Below are 23,999 nucleotides of genomic sequence, written 5' to 3' on the forward strand. Positions count from 1 at the left end.
GAAAGAGACACGCTTTTGGGCTACGCAGAGTTTTTCCTCAGGTCTGGGCTTCTATAGCAGACCCATAACACTATCCGAACAGAACCTCTTTTACAATCCTTCAGCAAAAAGGTTTTGATCCAAACAGTTTCTGTTTTGTCCACAGTATCACTTTGTATTTCTTTACAGTTTACCATTTCATGGATGTACAATGTCATCCCACCAACTTTGCCTTTATTTCTATTTCTCCTAAACAGCACACACCCTTCAGTGCCGGTATTCCAGTCCTGAGTGCTATTGCACTATGTTCCTATGATCCCTGTAATAGCTACTCTGATCTCCTGCAGCAGTAATTCCAGTTCCTCCTATGTGGGGGAAGTTATCAGATTCAGAGGGCAGTAGCAAAAGATTGCAGAGGCAGAGCCTTCCAATACCAACATATTTTTTTCCCCGAGGCCAATGTGTGATTCAATCCAGAGTAACCCACAAGCTGTGCTGAGCAATTCATAGGAAGAGGCCCTATGAGTCCATATAACAGCCATCTCAGTGTCATTAGGCTCAGAGCCAACAGTTCCTACCAGGAACTAGCGGAGTGTATAAAGTGACAGGGCTCATTGATGACTTGAGCTGCCAGCTGAAACATGGACAGGTTCTGTGAGTGAAACTTCTTGTCTTAGAACTTTTGCAGTGGGATGTGATGGGTTGCAATTCTGGGCACAGAAGGATGGGACAGTTTGCCCTTTTGGGCCCATCTTACTTTATCAGTTAGCTGATGATATTCAATTAGCTTTATTATTTCACATCTTTCTCTCCCTCTCGTTACCATCATTGTCTTTTTCTTTTTCTCCCTCTTTTACAGTTGATTTTCTCCCAGAATCCTTTACTCCTTTTTAAGTGTGGAATTTGGCGAACACAACACCAATGGTGTATTTTTGTTTGTACTTGGCTTCAGCTACACATTAAGATCAATTTTATTGTCCAATGCTCCAGTACAGAGAATGTGTTGGGGACAAATTAGGATTTCAGGAGATGGAGGAAGTTACTTGTGGGGCAGCTGTTTTAGATTTGATTCAGACTAATAGAGAGGAACTGGTTGAGAATCTGAAGGTGAAAATCTAAGTTAATTTTACAGCTGCTGGAAATGTATCATATGAAAAATAATTTATGGAAAATTTTAATTTCTATAAAAATCATTTTTAATGAAAAAATGAGAACTGAATTTGTTTTTCAAAAACCGAAATATTTTGGAAACAGCAGAAAAATGATTATTTGTGGGGCTTCTTTTTTGTTTTTGTTTTTGTTACTTTTTGCTTGCTTTTTAGTCAATAAAACAGAAAATTTCAATGAGAATTTTTGGAAAAAATGAAATCTGTGCATTTAAAAAATATCAAAGGAAAAATACCATTTTGTGTCCAGTATTAGTTTATTTTATTTCTGCTCTGGGGAATTTTTATCTGCAAAGCCTTCACTTATGTTAGATGGAAGATTCTAGCAGTCACATGACTTTTTCTGTTATTCCTCCATAGTCCAAAATACTTGACTTCATGGCATGGAATTTGGATGGGACTGATGCCAAACCCACACTGCATGGATTTAGCTGGAGGGGCTGGTTAATGAGAGACTCACGGTGTATGGTTATGAAGGAGACTGGAGAGGAAGAACATGGGGAGACTGTGAGAGCTGCAATGTATTTAGTGTGCTGGTATCTTGTTCTTTGTCAAAATTCTGATTTGCCCCTCGCAATGTAGTAGAACTGAACATCCGATGCTTGCTGGAGATCAGGGCATTTATGAGGATTAGCTGCTTGAGGTTCACTTCAGATGAGCAAAATAATGTTGGTAGATTGGAGAAAGCAATATGAAGAATTACTGAGCCATACATCAGCCCCCACAACTGGGTGGGGCTGAGCATGATTTGAAATAAATGTTAGGGGTTTTGGTTTGATCAAAGATTACTGCTGGGTGCTCAGGGGGAAGTCATCACCATGATACAAATTTCTTTCCATCTTTGGGTGAACATTCCCACTTGCCTGCAAATTAATTTCAAATCCATCAGTAAATCCCAAATGAATGTATAACATAAGTCCCAAGTACATTAAAGGTTGTTATAAGAAGCAATGGTCTTAAATTGCAGCAAGGGCTGTTTAGGTTGGATGTTAGAAAAAACTTCCTAACTGTCAGGGTGGTTAAGCACTGGAATAAATTGCCTAGGGAGGTTGCAGAATCTCCATTATTGGAGATTTTTAAGAGCAGGTTAGACAAACACCTGTCAGGGATGGTCTAGATAATACTTAGTCCTGCCTTGAGTGCAGGTGACTGGACTAAAAGACCTCTTGGGGTCCCTTTCCAATCCTACATGTCTATGATTCCTCCAGGAGTTCCATGCAGTGCAGAGAGTTCCACACCCTTCACAACACAGCTGTAGTTTTTAGGAACTGAACCAGGAGCATGGAACTCATGTGGTGTGTAGGACCTTTTCTGACCCAGGACGAATTCCACCCTAAATTGTTTTCATGCCCCAGATGAGCTTTGGAAGTGATTACCCTTGCTAACCTGTTGCTAGAGCTACCCTCTGCAAATTAATCGCTGTTTGGTATGTAGCTCTATGGAAATTAACCTACAGAGAGTATTTCCTGTTCTGTAATTTAATTGCAAAAACAGCAGTTGTGGCAACTCCTATCTCCAGCCCACGCATCCCTTTGGAAATCTTAGCAAATCACGTACAGAACATGCAAAAGATGTAGATAATTACAGAGGAAGAACATAGTAATTATTGAGAGCATCAATGCCTTCAATTTACTCCTTTCTGGTTTCACCTATGAAAATGCATTACATAAACATATTTCTGGTTGCGGTGATCATAAACAATTTCTGATTTCAAAAGATGGGATGGGTTACTCAGGTTACTTTCAGTGATTCTGAAATATATGGCGTTGGACTCAGATAGAGTTGGGAATTTAAAGGGCACTGGATTTTAGGGGGAAAATAGTGTCTTATTCTTCCAACACCCGGAAAAATTACACTTTGTACTTTTAAAATTATTTTTCATTTCTCCAGAAAGGTTCTTGGAATTTGGATTTCTCCCCTCAACCTACAAGGCTGTGTCTACACTACAGTTGCTACCATGTCGGGAACAAAGTTAGAATACATTTGTTCCCAGATCTGTTTGTACACAGGTCCATTTTGTACTGGAAATGGGACCTGAAATATGTCCCCTAACTTGGAACATAGGCCTCCATATCATTAGCGGCTCAGTTTTTGGACTGAGTCAAAGCTTGGATTGAGTGTAGCTTGGTCAGGGGTGTGAGAAAAAGGAGATTTTGCATCCCTGATCTGGGGGCTCTCTGTCTGCCAGACCAGTCACTGGTGCAAATTAAAGGAGGCTCAGAGATGCTCTACTTTGTCATAGAAATCATAGAACAGTAGGGCAGAAAGGGATCTCAAGAGGTCGTCTAGTCCATCTTCCTGCTGAGGCAGGAACAAATAAACCTAGACGATCCCTGACAGGTGTTTGTCTAACTTGTTCTTAAAAACCTCCAATGACGGAGATTCCACATAGTTAACCTGTTCCGGTGCTTAACTATCCTTACAGTTACACATTTTCCCCAAATATCTAAGCTAAATCTCAGTTGCTACAAATTAAGCTAATTACTTCTTGTCCTTCCCTTGGTGGATATAGAGAACAATGGCTCATCATCCCCTTGATAACAATCTTTTACATATTTGAAGATGGTTATCATGTCCCCCTTCAGCCTTCTGTTCTCTAGACTAAAGATGCCCAATTCCTTCAACCTTTCCTCTTAGCTAGTCAACCAGTGGAACTCCGTGCCAGAGGATATTGTGAAGGCCAAGACTATAACTAGATACATTCATGGAGGATAGGTCCCATTAATGGCTCTTAGCTAGAATGGGCAGGGATGGTGTCCCTAGCCTCTATTTGCCAGGAGCTGGGAATGGGTGACAAGGGATGGATCACTTCATAATTACCTGTTCAGTTCATTCCCTCTGGGGCACCTGGCATTGGCCACTGTTGGAAGACAGGCTATGGGGCTAGATGGACCTTTGGTCTGACCCAGTCTGGCCATTCTTATGTTCTTAGCTCATGTTTCCTAAACCTCTTATCATTGTTATTGCTCTTCTCTGGACTGTAGTTCCTCATATTGGTCACCGTTGAGGCCACAGAGCCAAGTAGAGCAGAGGAGTTGCCTCCCGTGTCACACATACATCACTCCAGTTAATGACATTTGCCTTTTCACAACAGCAGCACATTCTTCTTTTTCCTTGCAACAGTCCCATCAAATAGGGTCAGCTCTCCGAGTCCTATCCCTCTTGTCAGTTTATGCCATGTTTTTAATGCCAGCTGCCAGCTTGACACCAACCCTCCTCCTTTTTCAGCCGGGCTTGGGACCAGGTATGGTTGACTCATGCAATTTGTGATCCACTATTAGCTCCCAGATCCTTTTCAGAAAGACTACTTCCTAGTCAGTCATTTTGTGTTTGTGCATTTGATTTTTCCTTCCTAAGTGCAATACTTTGCATTTGTCTTTGTTGAATTCTTGTAATTCATGTTGGACCAGTTCTCCAATTTATCAAAATCATTTTCAGTTTCCAATCCTGTCCTCCAAAGTGCTTGCAACCCCTTCCAGCTTGGTCCAAGTGCTAGCAACCCCTTTCAGCTTAGTGACACCTACAAATTTCATACCCACATGCTCTACTCCATCATCCAAACCTTTGATGAAAATATTTCATAGTACCAGACCCAGGATAGACCTCTGTCGGATACTAGATACATCCTCCCAGACTGACATCAAATCATTGATAAACTACTCTTTGAATAGGGTTTTTTAACCAGTTGTGCACCCACCTTATATTCATTTCTCCTAAACCACATTTCCCTAGTTTTCTTATGAAAATGTCACGTAGGACAGACTGTGTGAAAAACCTTACAAAAATCAAGCTATTTCATGCCATGTCTTGCAAGATATATTTATTTCAGCAGCCAGTGGCCCACAGGGGCAGTCAGAGATCTCTGGGATATAAAGTTAATGCCTTTTTTGCCAGGCAATGCTACCTATGTTAGCATGGGAAGGAAGGGTGGTGTGGGTGCTGCTAAGGTTGCTCTGAACCATACAATAGAATTTAGATGGTTAAATTGATCTTTTAAAGCTCTAAGCGGAGTGGGAATTGATTATGTGATGAACCACACGTTTCTCCATGTGACACTTCCATAGTTGTGCTCAACAGAAGAGACAGCGCCTTCACACTCAATGACGGGAGAATCATGGAAAAAACAAAAATTTATTTTGTCTAATGGAAAGGAACAACATACCTGAGTTTTTGAATGACATAAAGCAGACTCTCGTTAGGTCCCTCAATTCAGCTCATGAGGCCAAATATTGAAGACCTCATTCAGAGTCACAGTGTCCACTATACATGATTTTCTCCTGCATCATTCCCTCTGAGAATGGCCAGCCCCCAGATTGTTAGATCCCTGTGGAACACAGGGATCATATCAATGACATAACTGAGCTCTGTGGTCTAAGAGAATGAGTTTGCTTCACCATTTGTGTCATCTGTTTTCTTTCCATCTCTTTCTCTCTAAGGCCTTGTCTACACTACGAGAGTAGTTCGATTTTACTTAAATCGAATTTTTGGAATCGATATTGCAAAGTCGAACGTGTGTGTCCACACTAAGGACAGTAATTCGACTTTGTGAGTCCACACTAACGGGGAAAGCGTCGACATTGGAAGCTGTGCACTGTGGGCAGCTATCCCACAGTTCCCGGAGTCCCCGCTGCCCATTGGAATTCTGGGTGGAGCCGCAAATGCCTTCTGGGTAAAAAAAATGTGTCCAGGGTGCTTTTGGGTAACTGTCGTCATCCGTCCATCACTCCCGCCCTCCCTCCCTGAAAGCACCGGCGGGAAATCAGTTCGCGCACTTTTCTAGTCAGTGACAGCGCGGACGCCACAGCACTGCGAGCATGGAGCACACTGCGACCATCGCTGCAGTTGTGGCCGCTCTCAACGCCTCGCAGCTTATCATCCACCTTTCCCTGAGGCAGATGCAGATAAGTCAGGCGAGGAGGCTACGTCACCGCGGTGATGGCCTGAAGTCTGAGAGTAGCACAGACCTCTCAGAAAGCAGGGGACCCAGCGCCGAGGACATCACGGTCGCAATGGGTCATGTTGATGCCGTGGAACGGCGATTCTGGGCACGGGAAACAAGCACTGAGTGGTGGGACCGCATAGTGCTGCAGGTCTGGGATGAATCCCAGTGGCTGCGAAACTTTCGCATGCGGAAGGGAACTTTCCTGGAACTTTGTGAGTTGCTGTCCCCTGCCCTGAAGCGCAATGACACCCGGATGCGAGTAGCCCTGACTGTCCAGAAGCGAGTGGCCATAGCCCTCTGGAAGCTTGCAACGCCAGACAGCTACCGGTCAGTCGCGAACCAGTTTGGGGTGGGCAAATCTACTGTGGGGGTTGTTGTGATGCAAGTAGCCAAGGCAATCGTTGATGTACTGCTGCCAAAGGTAGTGACCCTGGGAAACGTGGAGGCGATCATAGATGGCTTCGCAGCGATGGGATTCCCAAACTGCGGTGGGGCCATAGATGGAACTCACATCCCTATCCTGGCACCGGACCACCAGGCCAGCCAGTACATTAACAGAAAGGGCTACTTTTCCATGGTGCTGCAAGCACTGGTGGACCACAGGGGACGTTTTACAAACATCTACGTCGGATGGCCGGGCAAGGTTCATGACGCTCGTGTTTTCAGGAACCCTGGTCTGTTTAGACGGCTGCAGCAAGGTATTTACTTCCCGGACCACAAAATAACTGTTGGGGATGTGGAGATGCCTATAGTCATCCTCGGGGACCCAGCCTACCCGCTAATGCCCTGGCTCATGAAGCCCTATACTGGCGCCCTGGACAGTGAAAAAGAACTCTTCAACTACCGGCTGAGCAAGTGCAGAATGGTGGTGGAGTGTGCTTTTGGCCGTCTCAAGGGGAGATGGAGAAGCTTGCTGACTCGCTGTGATCTCAGCGAAACCAATATCCCCATTGTTATAGCAGCTTGCTGTGTGCTCCACAATCTCTGTGAGAGCAAGGGGGAGACCTTTATGGCGGGGTGGGAGGTTGAGGAAAATAGCCTGGCTTCTGATTACGCACAGCCAGACAGCCGGGCGATTAGAAGAGACCAGCGGGACGCGCTGTGCATCCGGGAGGCTTTGAAAGCTAGGTTCCTGAGTGAGCAGGGTAACCTGTGACTGTAAAGTTTGTGTACAGAGAAGCCGAACCTGCCCCCGTTTCTTTACCCAGTTAATGTTGACTATCCTCTCCAGTTACATACCCCCTTCTCCCCCCCTTCCAACACACGTTTCGAAATAAAATCAGTTCTACTTTGTTAATGAACACTGTTTTCTTTACTACTGTTTTCGCGGGAATTTTTTAAAACTGGGACGCGGATTGTGGTGCGGAGCGGGTGTAGTGTAGTGACGCAAAGAAAGCTTCTAAACTCAAGGATTGACAGGCTCCGCTGTGGTGGGCTGGTTCTTTCAACGGAGCCTGTCACCCCTCCTGATCGGGACTGTGTGTATGGGGGGGCTATGTGACTTTGTGGCAGGGGGAGGACGGTTACAGATCTCCTGCTGTGTGGCTCTGTGATCCTGCATAAGGACCGCCGCTTAAGATCTGTAACTGCCCTCCCCCGCCACAAAGTCACAGAGCAACCCACCCCCCACTACAGAACATGAAAACCACCTCCCAGACTGACCAGGGCAACTAGTCACTGCACTGTGTATGTGCCCTGCTGCTGTACCTGCCCCCGCCTATGTACCCTGCCAAAGGTGACTGTCCTGTCCAATTACCATCCCCCTTTCCCCCCCTCCTCCAAAAGAACATGATGGAAACATTAGTTAACAGAAACATATTTTTTATTATCAACTACACATGGAACTGGGAGGTGAAACTTGGACGGGGGCTTGTGTCAGGCGGGAAGGAAAGAACTTGTCAAATTTTGGGGAATGAGAGCCTTCTGCTACTAGAGCTCTCTGCAGGGGTGGAGTGAGAGTTGGCGTGGACTCTGCCGCCTCTCCTTCTGTGCACTTTGGGTGAGGGGGGTATGGGACTTGGTGGCGGGGGAGGGCGGTTAGAGATGGACTGCAGTGGGGCTCTGTCCTCCTGCAGAACATCCACAAGGCGCCGGAGCGTGTCCGTTTGCTCCCTCAGTAGTCCAAGCAGGGTTTGAGTCGCCTGCTGGTCTTCCTGCCGCCACCTCTCCTCCCGATCCATGTTTGCTTGCTGCATTTGGGACAAGTTCTCCCGCCACTGGGTCTGCTGTGCTGCCTGGGCTCGGGAGCAGGCCATAAGCTCTGAGAACATGTCCTCCCGTGTCCTCTTCTTCCTATGCCTAATCCTCGCTAGCCTCTGGGAGTGTGATGCCAGGCTAGGTTGTGAGACAGTCGCAGATGGGGCTGTGGGAATGGGAAAAAGGGAGTGAATTCCTCAGAAAGATAAATGTAGTTGTGAACAAAGAACATAGTCTTTCTCTGTGAACAAGACCATGCACAGCACCTATCACATGCGCACTCAGCACAAGGTCGAATTCTCGGCCTTCGCATTCAGTGCCTGGGGTCTTGCACAGCACATTTGAGAACCGTGTCAGGACAACGGAATTTCTGTTGCAGGCAGACATGGTAAGCCGTAGACTTGTGGCAGCTTAAAACTTTAATATTAGCAATGGCCTCATTTCACATTGAAATCAATGTCGGTCCCTGCTGCCAGCAATCCGGCAAGCAGGAACTCTGCTCCTGTCCCACACCCTCGCGGCTGTCCCCGGGAACGATCCCTTTTGGCTGCCCCTCTCCCGCCTCCATCGCGTGGCTGCAAACCAGCGGTTACAGTTCTGTAAAGGAACGGGCAAGCAGTCCCAACACTAACATTCCCCTACCTCATTCAAAGCAGGTCACCATGAGCGACATCACCCTCATGAGGATCTCTGACAGCGAGAAAGAGAGAATGCTCCGGGAAAGCCTCCAAAGACCAGGGCCGTATGCCGCCCTGCTGTGCAGAGCAATGATTCCCGAGTACTTGCTTGTCTCGTGGCGCGGCAACGTGTCGTACTACGGAGGACCCAATAAGGCCGCTCTCCCCAGGAACCTAATGCAACGGATTTCCAATTACCTCCAGGAGAGCTTCCTTGAGATGTCACAGGAGGATTTCTGCTCCATCCCCGGACATATAGACCGCATTTTACTCTAGCTGCTGTAGCAGTGACTAAACAGTAGAGCGGCTTGGGCAGGACAATCATGCAAAACTGGACATTGCTAGATTTTTTTTTCAATAGTTGCACTGCCCATGACTGAACCGTTAAGCGCCTAGGGCAAACTAATCATGAGAAACCCATTTTTTTAATTGTTAATATTCCTGTTCTGTTAAAAATAAATGTTTAGATGTTTACAACACTTACTGGCTGATCCTTCCCCAGATTCTGTGTCCGGGGTAACGGCTGGGGACGGTTGGTAGGGGATCTCTGTAAGGGTGATGAAGAGATCCTGGCTGTCGGGGAAACCAGCGTTGTGAGTGCTGTCGACTGCCTCGTCCACCTCTTCTCCTTCCTCATCTTCCCCGTCCGCTAACATGTCCGAGGATCCGGCCGTGGACAATATCCCATCCTCAGAGTCCACGGTCACTGGTGGGGTAGTGGTGGCGGCCGCACCTAGGATGGAATGCAGTGCCTCGTAGAAACGGGATGTCTGGGGATGGGATCCGGAGCGTCCGTTTGCCTCTTTGGTCTTCTGGTAGCCTTGTCTCAGCTCCTTGATTTTCACGCGGCACTGCGTTGCATCCCGGCTGTATCCTCTCTCTGACATGTCTTTAGAGATCTTCTCGTAGATCTTTGCATTCCGTTTCTTGGAGCGCAGCTCGGAAAGCACGGACTCATCACCCCACACAGCGATGAGATCCAAGACTTCCCGATCAGTCCATGCTGGGGCCCTCTTTCTATTCTGAGATTGCACGGCCATCACTGCTGGAGAGCTCTGCATCATTGCCAGTGCTGCTGAGCTCGCCACAATGTCCAGACAGGAAATGAGATTCAAACTGGCCAGACAGGAAAAGGAATTCAAATTCAAATTTTCCCGGGGCTTTTCCTGTGTGGCTGTTCAGAGCATCCGAGCTCGTACTGCTGTCCAGAGCGTCAACAGAGTGGTGCACTGTGGGATAGCTCCCGGAGCTATTAGCGTCGATTTCCATCCACACCTAGCCTAATTCGACATGGCCATGTCGAATTTAGCGCTACTCCCCTCGTCGGGGAGGAGTACAGAAGTCGAATTAAAGAGACCTCTATATCGAACTAAATACCTTCGCGGTGTGGACGGGTGCAGGGTTAATTCGATGTAACGGCGCTAACTTCGACATAAACGCCTAGTGTAGACCAGGCCTAACTGTATTTGAGAGGGTGGGGCCAGGACCCTTAATGGTAGATTGTGGTTTGAATAGTCCATGTGATATTTTACAGTTTATAAGACAACTGTGAGGGTCTGAGTATTCACTTTGCTGCTTTCAACTTATATGCTCACTGCATTTGATCATAATAAAACTCCTTGTTTGTTAATATATCTGAGCTCCACAGCTGAGACTCTTAGCCTCCCCCTACAGCTCAGATGGATCATATCAATGACATAACTGAGCTCTGTGGTCTAACAGAATGAGTTTGTTTCACCATTTGTGTCATCTGTTTTCTTTCCATCTCTTTCTCTCTAGTACTCCTCCAGATCTTCCTCCTGGTGGTAGTCCCAAGTTTACAGATTCTCCCTGGCATAGAGACGAAGTGGGAAAAATGCTTCATTGACCCTGACTATGAAGAACTGGTGGCTATTGCCAAAAATGGACTGGAAAATGGGTGTCGTTCAAAGAAGGTGGTGATCGTTGGGGCAGGAATAAGTGGACTCACCGCTGCCAAACTGTTGAAAGATGCTGGTTGTAAGGTAATTCCATGGGCAGCATGTAATGGATGCTGGGGAAGGCTAAGACTCCCCAAACCTCGCATCACTGGGGGGGAAGGCAGTGGTGGATTGCCACATGGGTCCACAGGGCCCGTGCCCAGGGACCCCGAACCAATTTAGGGCCACTGGAAAAATTTCCCCCACCATAACCCCGGGGCTGGAGAAGCTCTTGCTCCCCGCTGCGGCACAGAGCTTTTTTGGTCTCAGGGTCACAGTGGGGGGGAGGGTGCGGAAAGGAGCGAGTGGGTGCGGGCCCTCAGGGGGAAGACGCATAGCGGGGGCAGGGCTGCAGGGAAAGGGGCAGTCCCGGCTGGGGCTGAGAGCTTGACTCTGGCTGAGGCTGAGCTCTGAGCTGCTCCCCTCCCCACCCCAGCCGGGGCCGTGGGTGGGAGGGGCTGAGCTCTCAGCCCCTCTTCCTGGCCAGGGACACGGGGGGCTGAAAGCAGCGACTGGGGGCGTGGCCTCAACCAGAAAAGGTGGGGCAAGGGACTAGCCTCCCCAAGAGGAAGCTTCACCCCCTGCTCACGGGTAATTCTATTAACTGAGAGGAGCCAGAGACAGGCCAGGGAGTAAGTGCTCCCTTGAAACGGTCTTATTGCTTCTTTTTCATAGAGTAGACAATACTGAAGAATAAAACAAGGTGAACTTAAGTAAGCTAACTGTGAAAGGAAGGAAGCAAGAAAGCATAGTGCAGTATATTATTGCCATTTCCAGGGTGGGAAAAGTTAATTAACTTAAAGTTAAGGTTGCCAGAATATTAATAACATTGCCATAAGAAAACTTAAATACCAAAAATGTTGCAGGTAAAATAATCCCAATCCCTACATTTAATGGAAATGGTGATTAGTTAAGGGAATATTCTCAAAGGTTCATGTATTTCTAACAAAATTCTATACGCGTTAAAATTCATATTCACTATCTCACAACAACCTTAACTTTGCCCTTTGCTCTTTTTCTTTATTTTGTTTTTCCATCGAAGGTGCTACTCTCCTGGCTTGCCTGTGGGCCTTGAGAAAGACTGGAACCCATTATCCCTACCCATAGCCCATATATCTGCTATTTCCCCTCTCAGTATCGCCCAAGAAATACAGCCCCTAGAGCTGCAAAAGTCAACAGAAATCGCTTGGGCACTTACATGAGAAGGGCTTAGTTGTTGCATTAAAGACTCTCTCATTGAAAACCTGTTTTCTGTAATACACGGGAAAGGATATCTTCCATATTAGAATCTGTTTCTTGAGAGCCCAATTCAGGAATATATCTCTATTCAGGAAGATTGCTTGAGTACATTCTTAACTTTAAGCACATCCTTCAGTCCCATGGAGTTCAGATTCATCTTAAGCACATGCTTACACGGGTTCCCAAATCAAGGATAGAGTGCGTCCATAAATTGTCCAAAATTACTTTTATAAAATAAGCATTTTCTTTGTGTGGTGACCGTTTGCAATAGAAATGACAATAGATAAATCAATTGTTATCGTTCAAGAGAGAAATATACAGTAGAGGTTTTCAAACTCTTTGTATTTGTGACCCCTTTCACACATCAAGACTCTGAGTGTGACCCCCCCTTATAAATTAAAAATGGGGGGTTAATTTAATTTAATGGTGCTCGGGGCTGTCAGCCCCACAGAGCTGACAGCTTGCAACCCCCATGTAACCACCTTGCGACCCCCTGAGGGGTCATGACCCCATGGGCAGCTGGTGATCTGGCCAGTGGGGGAGGCTAGCCCCCGGCCCCTTCCCTTCTGGTCAAGATCCTGCCCCTCCTTTTTTGCCCACCTCCCCAGCAGGAGCCCAGAGCACCCCCACCGCAGCCCTGGGGAGGCCAGGTGATGCGGCAGCAGTGCCCCCAGCCCCAAAGCACCAGACAGTGCAGTCCGAGCACCAGGCAGCCAGCTCGGCCCCAGTGCCAGCCACCCCAAATCCCCATGACAGGCCAGCGAGCCCCAGTCCCAGCCAGCATGGGCTGGGGCAGAGCACTGGGAACTGCAGGAGGGGGACTGGAGGTGGAGGGTGGGCAGGGCTACACCAAGCTGTTTGGGGAGGCACAGCCTACCCCAGCCTATGATACCCGCTGCCCGTGCATGACCCCCAGTTTTAGAACCTCTGATACAGTCACCAGGTACCGGCAAGGGATTGAAAATCATAATCTGTATTTCATTCCCAGGTTCTCATTCTGGAAGCCAGTCACCGTTTGGGAGGACGCATCATGACCCACAGAGAACAAGATTGGTATGTGGAGTTGGGAGCCATGCGTTTGCCAGGACATCACAGGTAATATACTGTTAACCCTCCTCAGCCACTAATCTTGTTCAGAATAGGGGAAGCCCTATTTTTAAAACTTTTGTGATAATTCCTGGGGGACGGGGGAACTCATTAAAGGCTCAAATTTGAATAGGCTAAAATGCCCCTTTACTCCATGACATCACGCTGTCAGTCTGTGTGCAGAGGGGAAAGAAATATCCATGGAATTGTCACTTTTCCTGCATAGGTGGGCTGAGAGTAGGTGGGTACAAGTAGCTAAACCAGCCTAGAAGACACAGGTTTTAGGGCTGGACCAGATTAATTCCCCACCCCACCCCCGCAGCAAATGGGGAACTGGATATTAGAGTCATAATTAGGTCCCAGATATGTTCTTGGACTATGCAACTACACCACAATGGAGCGTTAAAGTGAAGTTACGACTGGGAGCATGTATCAGTAAATGAAGGACAAAACTCCACCTACAACACTTCAGTCAGCAAAACAACAACACTTTATAACCCAGGAAATCAACAGTTAAGGTTGATCTTACAAACCCCCCTCCCCCACATATTGGAAGGTTTGGACCTCATCATATAAAATACCAAGCTACCAATGCTCTGTCCCCATGGAGACCCCAGCCACCTTCCAGCCACAATTTCTTTCATACCTTCTTTGTAAAATGTGCTGGTTTTGTATTATGGATTTTTTCAAAGGGCTTTCTGAATATTTATTAGAGCTAGTCAGGGTTTCAGACTGACCAGCTGGTGACCACATAGGTCCTCCAATTTTCTGGGTCCATGTTGCTTATTGAAAAAAATGGGACTCAGGGTAAGTTTTATAATTAAACAGCAAAAAACTTAAGACAGCATTGACGTTGGCCTGTGATTGCTCATGCCCTCCCAAAAAATTGAGTTCCTCAAAACTCAAACCATCTAGAAACCAGAAAATACAGAGTCAAAGTTAATGCCCACAGAAACTTAACTTGGCCACTCTAGAACTGGCGATACTTACTGGGCAGTACCTGCATGCACGCCAGCTGCATTCACTGTGTTAGGTGTAGCTGTATCGTAATGGTGGAGGAATATGTTGGAGCAGGTTGGAAAAGTGGTGATTGCGACCTGAGGATGCTGAAGGATTTGTTTCAGGAGCATCATAGAGCTGTGGTTGTGATATGAGGAGATCTGGTTCCGAATCCGCCCATGTGTATTATCAAAGGAAAGAGGTGTATATATACCTTGAAGTTCCAGACCACTTTTAAATGTTTCAAAAGGTCAAGTAGCAGCTCCTGTCCCATGGGGCTGGCTGGGCTCACCTCCCTGCTCCAGACACTGCAACCTCTGGTGTCCCCGTGCCACTCAGGTTTGGCCCAGCTGTCATGACGACGGGAGTCTGGTTAGGCCAAATCTGAGTGAGTGACCCTGCAACCCCATGAGCCAGGTCACAACTCCACTCAGACAAACATGTTTTGACATTTCCGAATAGACATTGTTTGGCATTTTTCATTCCACTTTGAGGTAAAAATAATGTCAAAATCTGTTATTTTGACATTTCCCACTGGATAAAATGTACATTTGTCCAATCAGCTCTATATATGAGTCTACTACTACCTTCAGACAGCTCCATCTGGTTCTTTAGCTCAAGTACTAGTGGGCTTTGTTTTAAATCCACAGGTCCCTAAATTCAATCTGTGCATTTATACTAACTAGGAGCATTATTAAGATGCATCTATATCACCAGCCCGTTTGTTTGTTTGTTTGTTTGTTTGTTTCCTGTTAAGAATTTTAGGAAGGGGCAGCTTTTGCTATCATGTCTCTTGTAATAATCAAGGAAAAGTCTGATTTTACAATTAGTAGAAGTAATACTTCCTCATGGGTTATCCTGGAAGTCAATGGGACTGTTCAGGGAGCAGACAATGTTGGGAGAGATGGTCTAAATTTCTCAAACAAAAAGTAGTTTTCATTGAAAAAAAACGACATTTTTCCAAATGTAAACTGTTTTGCGAATTTTCAAATTTTTTTAGTTTTGAGAAAAATTTTTCATTTCACTAAAATTTATATTCACTAAAATTGTAAACATACTTACAATCATTACTGAAATGGTTACCAAGGTGGTTCATTTTCTGCAAAACATGGTTTGCAGTAAATAATTTTTTTGATATTTTGTATTAAAAAGCTTGTGAAAATGGGTCTGATGCAAATGATGCCAAACTGAAATAACTTCCGTATTTCAAAAGTTTTCACAATTAAAAAAAGTAACCAGCACTAGTTGCACGATTGACTTTTGGTAAAGTGTGGATCTGGAGTCATTACACACAAATTATTTCAGTTACATGGGTAGGATTGTGGCATTTGTGTTAGAGGATCATATGCAAGCATATAACTTTCTTTCACATTTTTGAAATTTTCTCTTTTTTCCCCCCTTCCCTTTTTCTTTAGGCTTGTGCGTGAATTTATTAAAAAACTGAAACTGAAACTGAACCCGTTCTATAATAGTAATGACAAGGGCTGGTATTTCGTTAACAACATCAGGGCAAGAGCTGGAGAGGTAGATCGAAACCCTGATATCTTGCAATACCCCGTGCTTCCCACGGAAAGAGGAAAATCTGCCAGTGAGCTTTATAATCAGACACTGGATAAGGTATGTGTGTTGTGGAAAGGATTCGTGAATGTCAGTTTGTTCTCACTAAAGAGTTAACTTGGATTCTTGCTTGGGTGTTGGCCCTAAACCCCTAAAACTTAGTGGTCTTTTCAGCCCAGTCTCACTGGCACATTGGAGCCTGGACTTTGCTTTCACTTGCACTCCGCGATCGGCGGCGGCGGCAGTTCAGCGGCAGGTCCTTCGCTCCTAGAGGGAGTGAGGGACCTGCCGCCCCCAAATTGCCGCACGTGCCACCCCTCTCCCTTGGCCGCCCCAAGCACCTGCTTGTTAAGCTGGTGCCTGGAGCCAGCCCTGCCCACTGTGCAGTGAAGATGGAGGATAAAATCCTTGGTTTCAGAGTAGCAGCCGTGTTAGTCTGTATCTGCAAAATCCTTGAGTGCTGATAGGCCTCCAGTGCCTTCCCACAATTCCCCCTGGGTGGTGGTGCTCAGGAAGACAAACAAGTTCCAGGGATGAAATATAAAGTGGCTTTGCCTACTGCACCATAGAGAACCATGGAACGTGCCTCTGGAAGTCCTAGCGACACACATGGGTCAACGTAGCACCATAGAAGGGACAGTCCCTTGTCTTCGCAGTGTGGCAGCTCATGCCCGTGGTAGGCTAACCAGATGCAGATTTTTTTGGTTGTTGAAAATTTGAAGTTAACCACTGTTAGAGAACTGTTAATTTGAATAGGTGATGGCTTCTCGCTTCTGAGAGTTTCGCTAGTTTTCTTTGTCGATTTACACACACAAAATTGCTAAATTATAGTTGTACGCATGAGACTTAGGCTCTCAGGGTGTGTCTACACTGCAATAAAACACCAGTGTCTGCTGACTTGGGCTAATGGGGATATAAAATTGCAGTGTAGATTTTTGGGCTTGAGCTGGAGCCTGGGCTCTGGGAACCCTCCCACATTATGTGTTCCCAGAGCCCAGGCTCCAGCCCAAGCCCAAAAATCTACACCGCAATTTTATAGCCCCGCAACCTGAACTCCGTGAGCCCGAGTCAACTGACACGGGCCAGTTGCTGGTGTTTTATTGCAGTGTAGACATACTCTTAAAGGACAGATTTTCAAAGGTATTTACCGTCTAAAGAATGCAGAGAGGCACCTGGGGCTAGATTCAGAAAGGGACATAGATGCCACCAGAGCGATAGAGTGAGAATGACTCTATAGTCTAGTGCAGTGGTTCTCAACCAGGGGTATGTGGATGGTGATCAGATGTCGTCCCAATTTTATAGGGACAGTCCTGACATTTGGGGCTTTGTCTTATACAGGCGCCTATTACCCCCATCCCCGACCCAATTTTTCACACTTGCTATCTGGTCACTCTAGGTACATGTACCCCTGGGGGAAAGCAGAGGTCTTCCGGAGGGTACATCAACTCATCTAGATATTTGCCTAGTTTTACAACAGGCTACATAAAAAGCACTAGCGAAGTCAGAACAAACTAAAATTTCATACAGACAGTGACTTGTTTATACTGCTCTATGTACTGCACACTGAAATGTAAGTGCAATATTTATATTCCAGTTGATTTATTTTATAACTATAGGGTAAAAATGAGAAAGTCAGCAATTGTTCAGTAATAGTGGCTGTGACACTTTTGTATTTTTAGGTCTGATTTTGTAAGCAAGCTGTTTTCAAGTGAGGTGAAACTTGAGGGTATGCAAGACAAATCAGCCTCCTGCAAGGGGTACAGTCAGGGTTGCTGGGACAATTCATATAGTGGGGGTGCTGAGAGCCATTGAACCAAACTGTAAACCCGGCCAGGGAGTGCAGCAGCACCCACAGCACCTATGGGTATAGTAGTCTGGAAAAGTTAAGAACCACTGGTCTAGTGGGTAGGACATTCATGTGGGAGACTCCGAATCCAATCCCCCTGCTCCACTGATTATTTATCCAAGCTGGAACAGCTTTAACAGGAGAGACTAAGGGAGGCCCCCATGGGGTGAGGTGGGAGACTCCTCCTTATCAGCTAGAAGGGGAACATGAACTGGTGGTCTCCCACATTGTGGAAATCCCCTAACCACTGGGGTAAAAGCTATGAGGGCTGTACTGTGCTGCTTGCTAGAAATGCTGTAGGTGGGAAGAGCTCACGGCTTAGAATCCAAAGCAGAGATAGGTGCTGAACTCCCTAAAATGGGGGGGATGGGGAAGGGCTTAAGACACATCCCTTTCCTTGGTGTCTCCCATTGGCTGGCTTAGGTGGTTCCGTGTGCTGGCTTTTGTGGATTTTGTTCTGCAGCGCTTAGAGCATGCTATTCATTGTAGAGAGCCTGAGCACATGACTCAGGCTTTGTGAATCCCAGCAGTTTTCCAGGCAAAGAAAGTTAGGCATTGTGATGCTGAGTGTTGCAACTCCTAAGTCCCATTGTGAATCTAGCCCATAATATTCCATGAGATTTAGGCACTTTTGGAAATCCATGTAGCTGCCTATCTGCATCTTTAGATGTCTAAATATCTTTGAAAATCTGGCCCTTAAGTACCTAAGTCACTTCTGGAAATCGGAGTTAGGCCCTATATTCACTTTTGAAAATTTTACATTTAGTCTATTTATTTTTGTTGTTTAGACTGTCTCAATGAAAGCAGTTCAGTCAGCTGGAGAATTGTAGGAGCAGAAAACAAGAGCACTATTAAAAAGATTTTGTTAACAGCTCTTTCACCTGGGCAGTCATGTCATGTCCTGCCCCCTTGTGCCTATGCCCTAGAATATGGCCTATAAGTACATTGTCACATACAGGGAAAATAATAAACTTTAAAGGTAAAGCTGTCAGCATGAAACAAACAACTGTTTTCTTGTTTGCTCCCCAGGTGACAACAAACTGCAGTGCTCTGAAAGAGAAATATGATTCCTTTTCCACAAAGGTAATTGAAGTTGGCATTCCAGTATCTTTAAATCTAAAGGTGCCGACTTTCTAAATCTTTCCTCACATTAGCCATGGAACTCCTTGTGGGATAGATCTTGCCAGGTCTACACAGTCCATGGTAGGAGATAATGCATCAGAACCCTCCTAAAGATTCTGGCCGGGCAGAGTTTGCATGCTCACTTCATGAGTCTTCCTGGGACACCGCATACTTCCCCCTTGGGTCTTCCTGGCTCTGATTTGTGGCACGGGGAGGGCAAGGACGTGGATCCATGTTATCTCTGTTTTTCCCTACCCAAAACTCCAACAAATAGAAAGGGAGCAGTCTCAGTGCTCCCATACTCCCAGTGTGTGTGTCATGAAGACACAACCCTATTCCAGTCCTGTGCAACCAACTTGGCATCTCTTCTTCCTATCCCAGCTCGCTGTGTGACATCCAGCTATGAATCTTCATCCACAATTATTTCTATGAGATAACCTTCCTCTGTGGTCCTACCAATCATTATTTTTACCCTACAGGAGATTTTGGTCTGGACCATAGTTCTTTAACCAAAGACAATGATATCTTAGTAGGGACACTTTGGGTGAAATCCTGGCCACATTGAAGTCAATAGCAAAGCTCTGATTGACTTCACTCGGGTCAGGCTTTAACCTGGTGACTCAAAAGGGATGAGGGATTGGGTCTTGAATGTGAGCATCAGCATTACTTCAGTGGCTGGTAATGAGGAAGAAGACAAATCACACTGGAGGGTAGTGAATGGGTTTGACACCTCCCCTGCTTCATTGATATTGAATAATTCCTGTGTTCATTTGAAATGAAATATCCCTTTGACTGTCATTTCTCAATGAGGATATAATATGCATGCGCCTTCTACCATTTCCGCTCTTCCCCACCCAGGAGTATTTGATTAAAGAAGGAAATTTAAGTAGAGGAGCCATTGACATGATTGGTGACGTGATGAATGAAGATGGTGTATTCCACATGTCATTTCTTTACTCTGTCATGGTCTTTTCCACCTTCTCTGAGAAGAGGTGAGTAGAAAAGCATCTTTATTTACTTGCTTTGTATGTGGAAGCACAATGTGTCTATGGTTATTCAGTACATCCATCTGTCTGTCAACCTCCTACTATCTCATCCATTTGTCATCTCAGCTAACAGTACAGCTGGCTGCCTTCTCTGAAGTAGGCACTGATGGTCTGAATTGTCATAGAGGGTAGGTGCTCATTACTATAGATTTATAGCCACGGAAGGCCGGGGACACTTTCACTGGAGATGAGCTTGGCATTACTGAAAGTGTCCACAGCTTCTAACTGAGTGAGTTCTGATGGGATGGCATTCAATAATTAACTCCATAGTGCGAGTATGTGTTAAGGGTATATTGGACCGTAGCTGTGTCATATTTCAGGAAGCCCTTGGTCAAATGATCTCAAATCATGGCTCACTAATTCCACCCAGCACCTCTATGAGGCACACCTACTTCCAAGGCAATCTGAGAACCATGGGGATTTTAGAGCGTTTAGAAGAAACAAGCTTTAAACTGAAAGCTGGCCTTAAGCTTAATTACCACAGACCTAGCATTCCGCTCTAATAAAACAAGGTAGAGTTGTACAGTCACTAGTGGCTAGATTCTCTCTCCTATTATGCAAGCTCTGCCTATTACTCTTGTGACATTCTCTCAGATAACTGTGGTCAGATGCTGTAACTGTTTGACTATCATCTTTCCCCCACCTTTCTTTCAGTTATGATGAGATCACAGGGGGATTCGATCAGCTTCCGCAAGCTTTCTACCAGGATATTCACAGGAGCGTTATATTTAACTCCCCGGTAGTGAAGATACTACAAGACAATGACCAAGTGAAAGTGTTTTACCGCAGACCACACACTTCATTCCCCTTATCTGTGGTGGCCGACTATGTCCTTGTCACAGCTACGGCAAAAGCCACACGGCTCATTAAATTTTCTCCCCCTCTTTCTGCTAAGAAGACCCATGCCCTGCGCTCCATTCACTACGCAAGAGCCACTAAGATATTCTTGATCTGTTCTGAAAAATTTTGGCAGAAGGATGGAATCTATAATGGGAGGTCAATCACTGATCGCCCATCTAGAGTCATCTACTACCCCAGCCACAATTTCTCCAGTGGGTTGGGGGTGATCCTGGCTTCCTACACCTGGGTGGATGATGCTGAATTCTTCATTCCCCTCGATGACGAAAAGTGTGTTGATGTGGTGCTGGAGGACCTGGCAGAAATCCACCAGGTGCCCAAGAATTATATCCAGAAGGTCTGCAATAAACACGTAATCAAGAAATGGGGCCTGGACAAATATACAATGGGAGGATATGTTTCATTCACCCCGTACCAGTTTGTTGACTACTCCAAAGCTTTGTTTCAGAATGAAGGGAGGGTCCATTTTTCAGGAGAACACACTGCCCAGCCTCATGCCTGGATCGAAACTTCTATGAAATCTGCTGTGAGAGCAGCCAGGAACATACATGGTGCTATAAATGTATTGCCCTGGCAACAGGAGAAGAAGCTGAAAGAAAATGAATTGTAATTAATAGTAATAATAATTATAATAAAGGTGATTGGGGATGCATCAGCTCCTGATTGGGGAATTAGAAATTGCACCGCAAATCACCAGGCATCAGTAGATTGTGACTTTATGTGCAGCCCTGAAGTGGGGGTGCATAAGATTCCTGCACCAGGAATAGACTGCTACACTCACACTGCTGCACTGCCTCGGTCACTGTGCTCAGCCACCAAAGGGTGAAACCCAGGTTGTGCCTAGTCCCCTAACTCCCCCGTGCTCCAGAAAGGCAATTTGTGAGCAAATAGCCTCAGTTACTCCTAGGTATCCTACTCCAAGGTCTGGGTAGCCCATGTTGGAGTGTAAAGGGGGTTTCTACTCCCTCCGATTTCCCTGATCAGGCGCATAATCTGAACCACATTCTAACCTCCTGTCTAGGTTGCATGGAAACTGTGGTTGTTCTGCCTCCCGCTTCTGGAGCCAGCCACAATTCCAGCACCCTTGCAGATCCTGTCAGCCACCCCGGCACTCCCCAAAGCGGACAAGGTGCAGAAGTGAATGGCTGCACAGAGCAGTCTTCATCTCCAAACAGGTAGCAAAGTCGCTGCAGGAAAAATGGTCTCGTAGGGCTCCTCCTGAGATGGGATAGATAGCTCTGCACCCCAGCCCATTCAGGTCTGTGCCTCAAAGACACAATCAGTCCATTGGTGATATGCGGTGCCTAATAGGAAGCCATTTAGCTCATCTTCAGCCTTGATTATGGTCATGGTCTTCCATGGTCTACTTGGATGGAAGCTGGCATGATGTATGTAGATGTTGACTATCCCTTGGATAGATTGTTAATAACTACATGCCATTGTAGTTTGCAAGGGTAAAATCCAAATTCATTTTCCTCTCAATGCCACAGGAAAATCTTACACACACCTCTGTTTACCCCAAAATCATGCCTCGCCACTTCTAACTCCAGCTAGAAAATTAAAACTATAGGAGAACATCAATCCACATCCCAAGGTATGAATCACATTGTCTAAGGAATCCCCCAAATTTGAAATTGCTAGCTGAAGCTCCCTCCTGGAAAATTGAAAAATAAGGATAAAAACCTTATTTCCTAAACAGATTGGCCCGTTGTATCCACTGATTGAATCATGTTCCAGATATATGAGTGGAAACTGCATGATTGAACTAACTAGGGAAAACAAAACAAAAAACAAAAACCCTTGTTGTTCGTCCCCAAAAAACTGAAGGATGAAGGTCTTAATACCCCCAGAATATGAACCACCTGCCTTTCACCACAAATTAAATCCCAAAAACTTGTACTCATGTCTGCCTTATGAATCTGATATACCGTCTCTCTACACGTGACTAATCTGTTTTATTCCTCCAATAGTATGTCTTTTATTTTGTTGTAAACCCCTAGAGAAGGTGAAAGGAAATGTATCAAAGAATGTAAAAAACTTGTCTATGAATTGTACGGAAGAAGAAGAAAAAAAGCAAACAGTGAAAGATGTAATTACTTAATATGTATGGCTTTCGACTATTAAGAGGAATTACTTAAAAGGGGAAATTCTAAATAATAATGGGGGCTAATAGAGAAATACAATCTCTGAAATGAATAAAACCTAAAAAAAAATTCTGACAAGAAAAATATCCAATAAGTGCCATGAATGCCCTTTTCCAGCTACTGAAGGAAATAGCAGAGAAACTGGAGGAGTAGTAATGTGAGAGAACAATGGTAAGTTTAATTTAAAAATAAGATGATAACCATTCTCCAAAGACCGCAGGATAGGGCATGAAACATGGGACCATTGAGTGGAACGTCTGAGGTCCTGAATGCACCAAAGAGCTGCTCATCCCCAAAAATGTGACTGGATACTTCGGACCAGCCAGTTCGGACAACCTCTCTCATCCTCCCATGGTTACCAGGACTAAGAGGAAGTGTATTTCTCTTTGCTCTATTAAATATAAGTACCTGCAAAGTTAGCTGCACTGAGTCTGTGCTCTCTAACTACCCCTAGAAGAACTGAATTTTAGGATTTTGATTGAGTAATGCTACATGCTGGTTTATTCTTTACATGTCCAAACTGGTTGGCTGAAGGGAAATCTCAAAGAATAACTTTTAGGCAGAGTAGGTCAGCACAGAGTTCTATCAGAAAATGCTGGTTCTAAGGAATCAAGGTGTTCTGCAGCATAGGTGCTGGCTTCCTCATTTGCCCAGGGGTGCTTGATCTCCGCTCTCCAGACCTCGCTCCCACTCGACCCCTGTTCCCCCTCTTCCCCCCCATTCCACCCCCTCCCCTGAGCGTGCCCTGCCCTTGCTCCTCTCCCTCCCCCCAGTGCCTTCTGCATGCCACTGAACAGCTGATCATGGCAGAGAGGAGCAGTGGGAGGAAGGGGGAGGAGCTAATTGGTGGGGTTGCCAGCAGGCAGGAGGCGCTGGGGGGGGAGGGGGAGGAGGTGATCGGTGGGGCCACCGTTGAGTGCTGAGCACCCACTATTTTTTTTCCATGGATGCTCCAGCCCCAGAGCACCTACATAGTCGGCACCAATGTTCTGCAGGTATGTATTAATTCCATTGCCATTTTCTATGCTAGCAGACACATAGGTCAAAAACTAGGTCACCCACCAGCCAGCTAAATGGTAGGTGAGCTATCAGGGTCTCAGGGACTCCTGGTTCTGAAGCAACTTGTATGGTTGACTGCCTGGGAGCCCCCTGAGCAGCCAGGAAAACCACCTACCTTTTTTGAA

At 45.8% G+C, this 23,999-nt stretch overlaps 1 protein-coding gene across 1 annotated transcript; it reads left to right on the forward strand.

Moving 5' to 3' along the window:
- Window positions 1-620: 620 nt before the first annotated feature.
- Window positions 621-21,281, forward strand: LOC128847931 (L-amino-acid oxidase-like). The gene is made up of 7 exons (XM_054047658.1): window positions 621-633; window positions 10,740-10,963; window positions 13,146-13,252; window positions 15,658-15,859; window positions 18,675-18,728; window positions 19,626-19,759; window positions 20,468-21,281. Exons 1-7 carry the CDS (start codon window positions 621-623, stop codon window positions 21,279-21,281), a joined length of 1,548 nt encoding a protein of 515 aa, XP_053903633.1.
- The last annotated feature ends 2,718 nt before the right edge of the window (window positions 21,282-23,999 follow it).

This window comes from Malaclemys terrapin, chromosome 13 (assembly GCF_027887155.1).
Source record: "Malaclemys terrapin pileata isolate rMalTer1 chromosome 13, rMalTer1.hap1, whole genome shotgun sequence".
Classification (NCBI taxonomy): Eukaryota; Metazoa; Chordata; order Testudines; family Emydidae; genus Malaclemys; species Malaclemys terrapin.

Coding starts and splice junctions, on each gene's coding strand:
- LOC128847931 (XM_054047658.1), top strand. Junction 15,860..18,674: donor ATAATCAGACACTGGATAAG/GTATGTGTGTTG, acceptor TTTGCTCCCCAG/GTGACAACAAACTGCAGTGC. Junction 19,760..20,467: donor TCCACCTTCTCTGAGAAGAG/GTGAGTAGAAAA, acceptor CCTTTCTTTCAG/TTATGATGAGATCACAGGGG.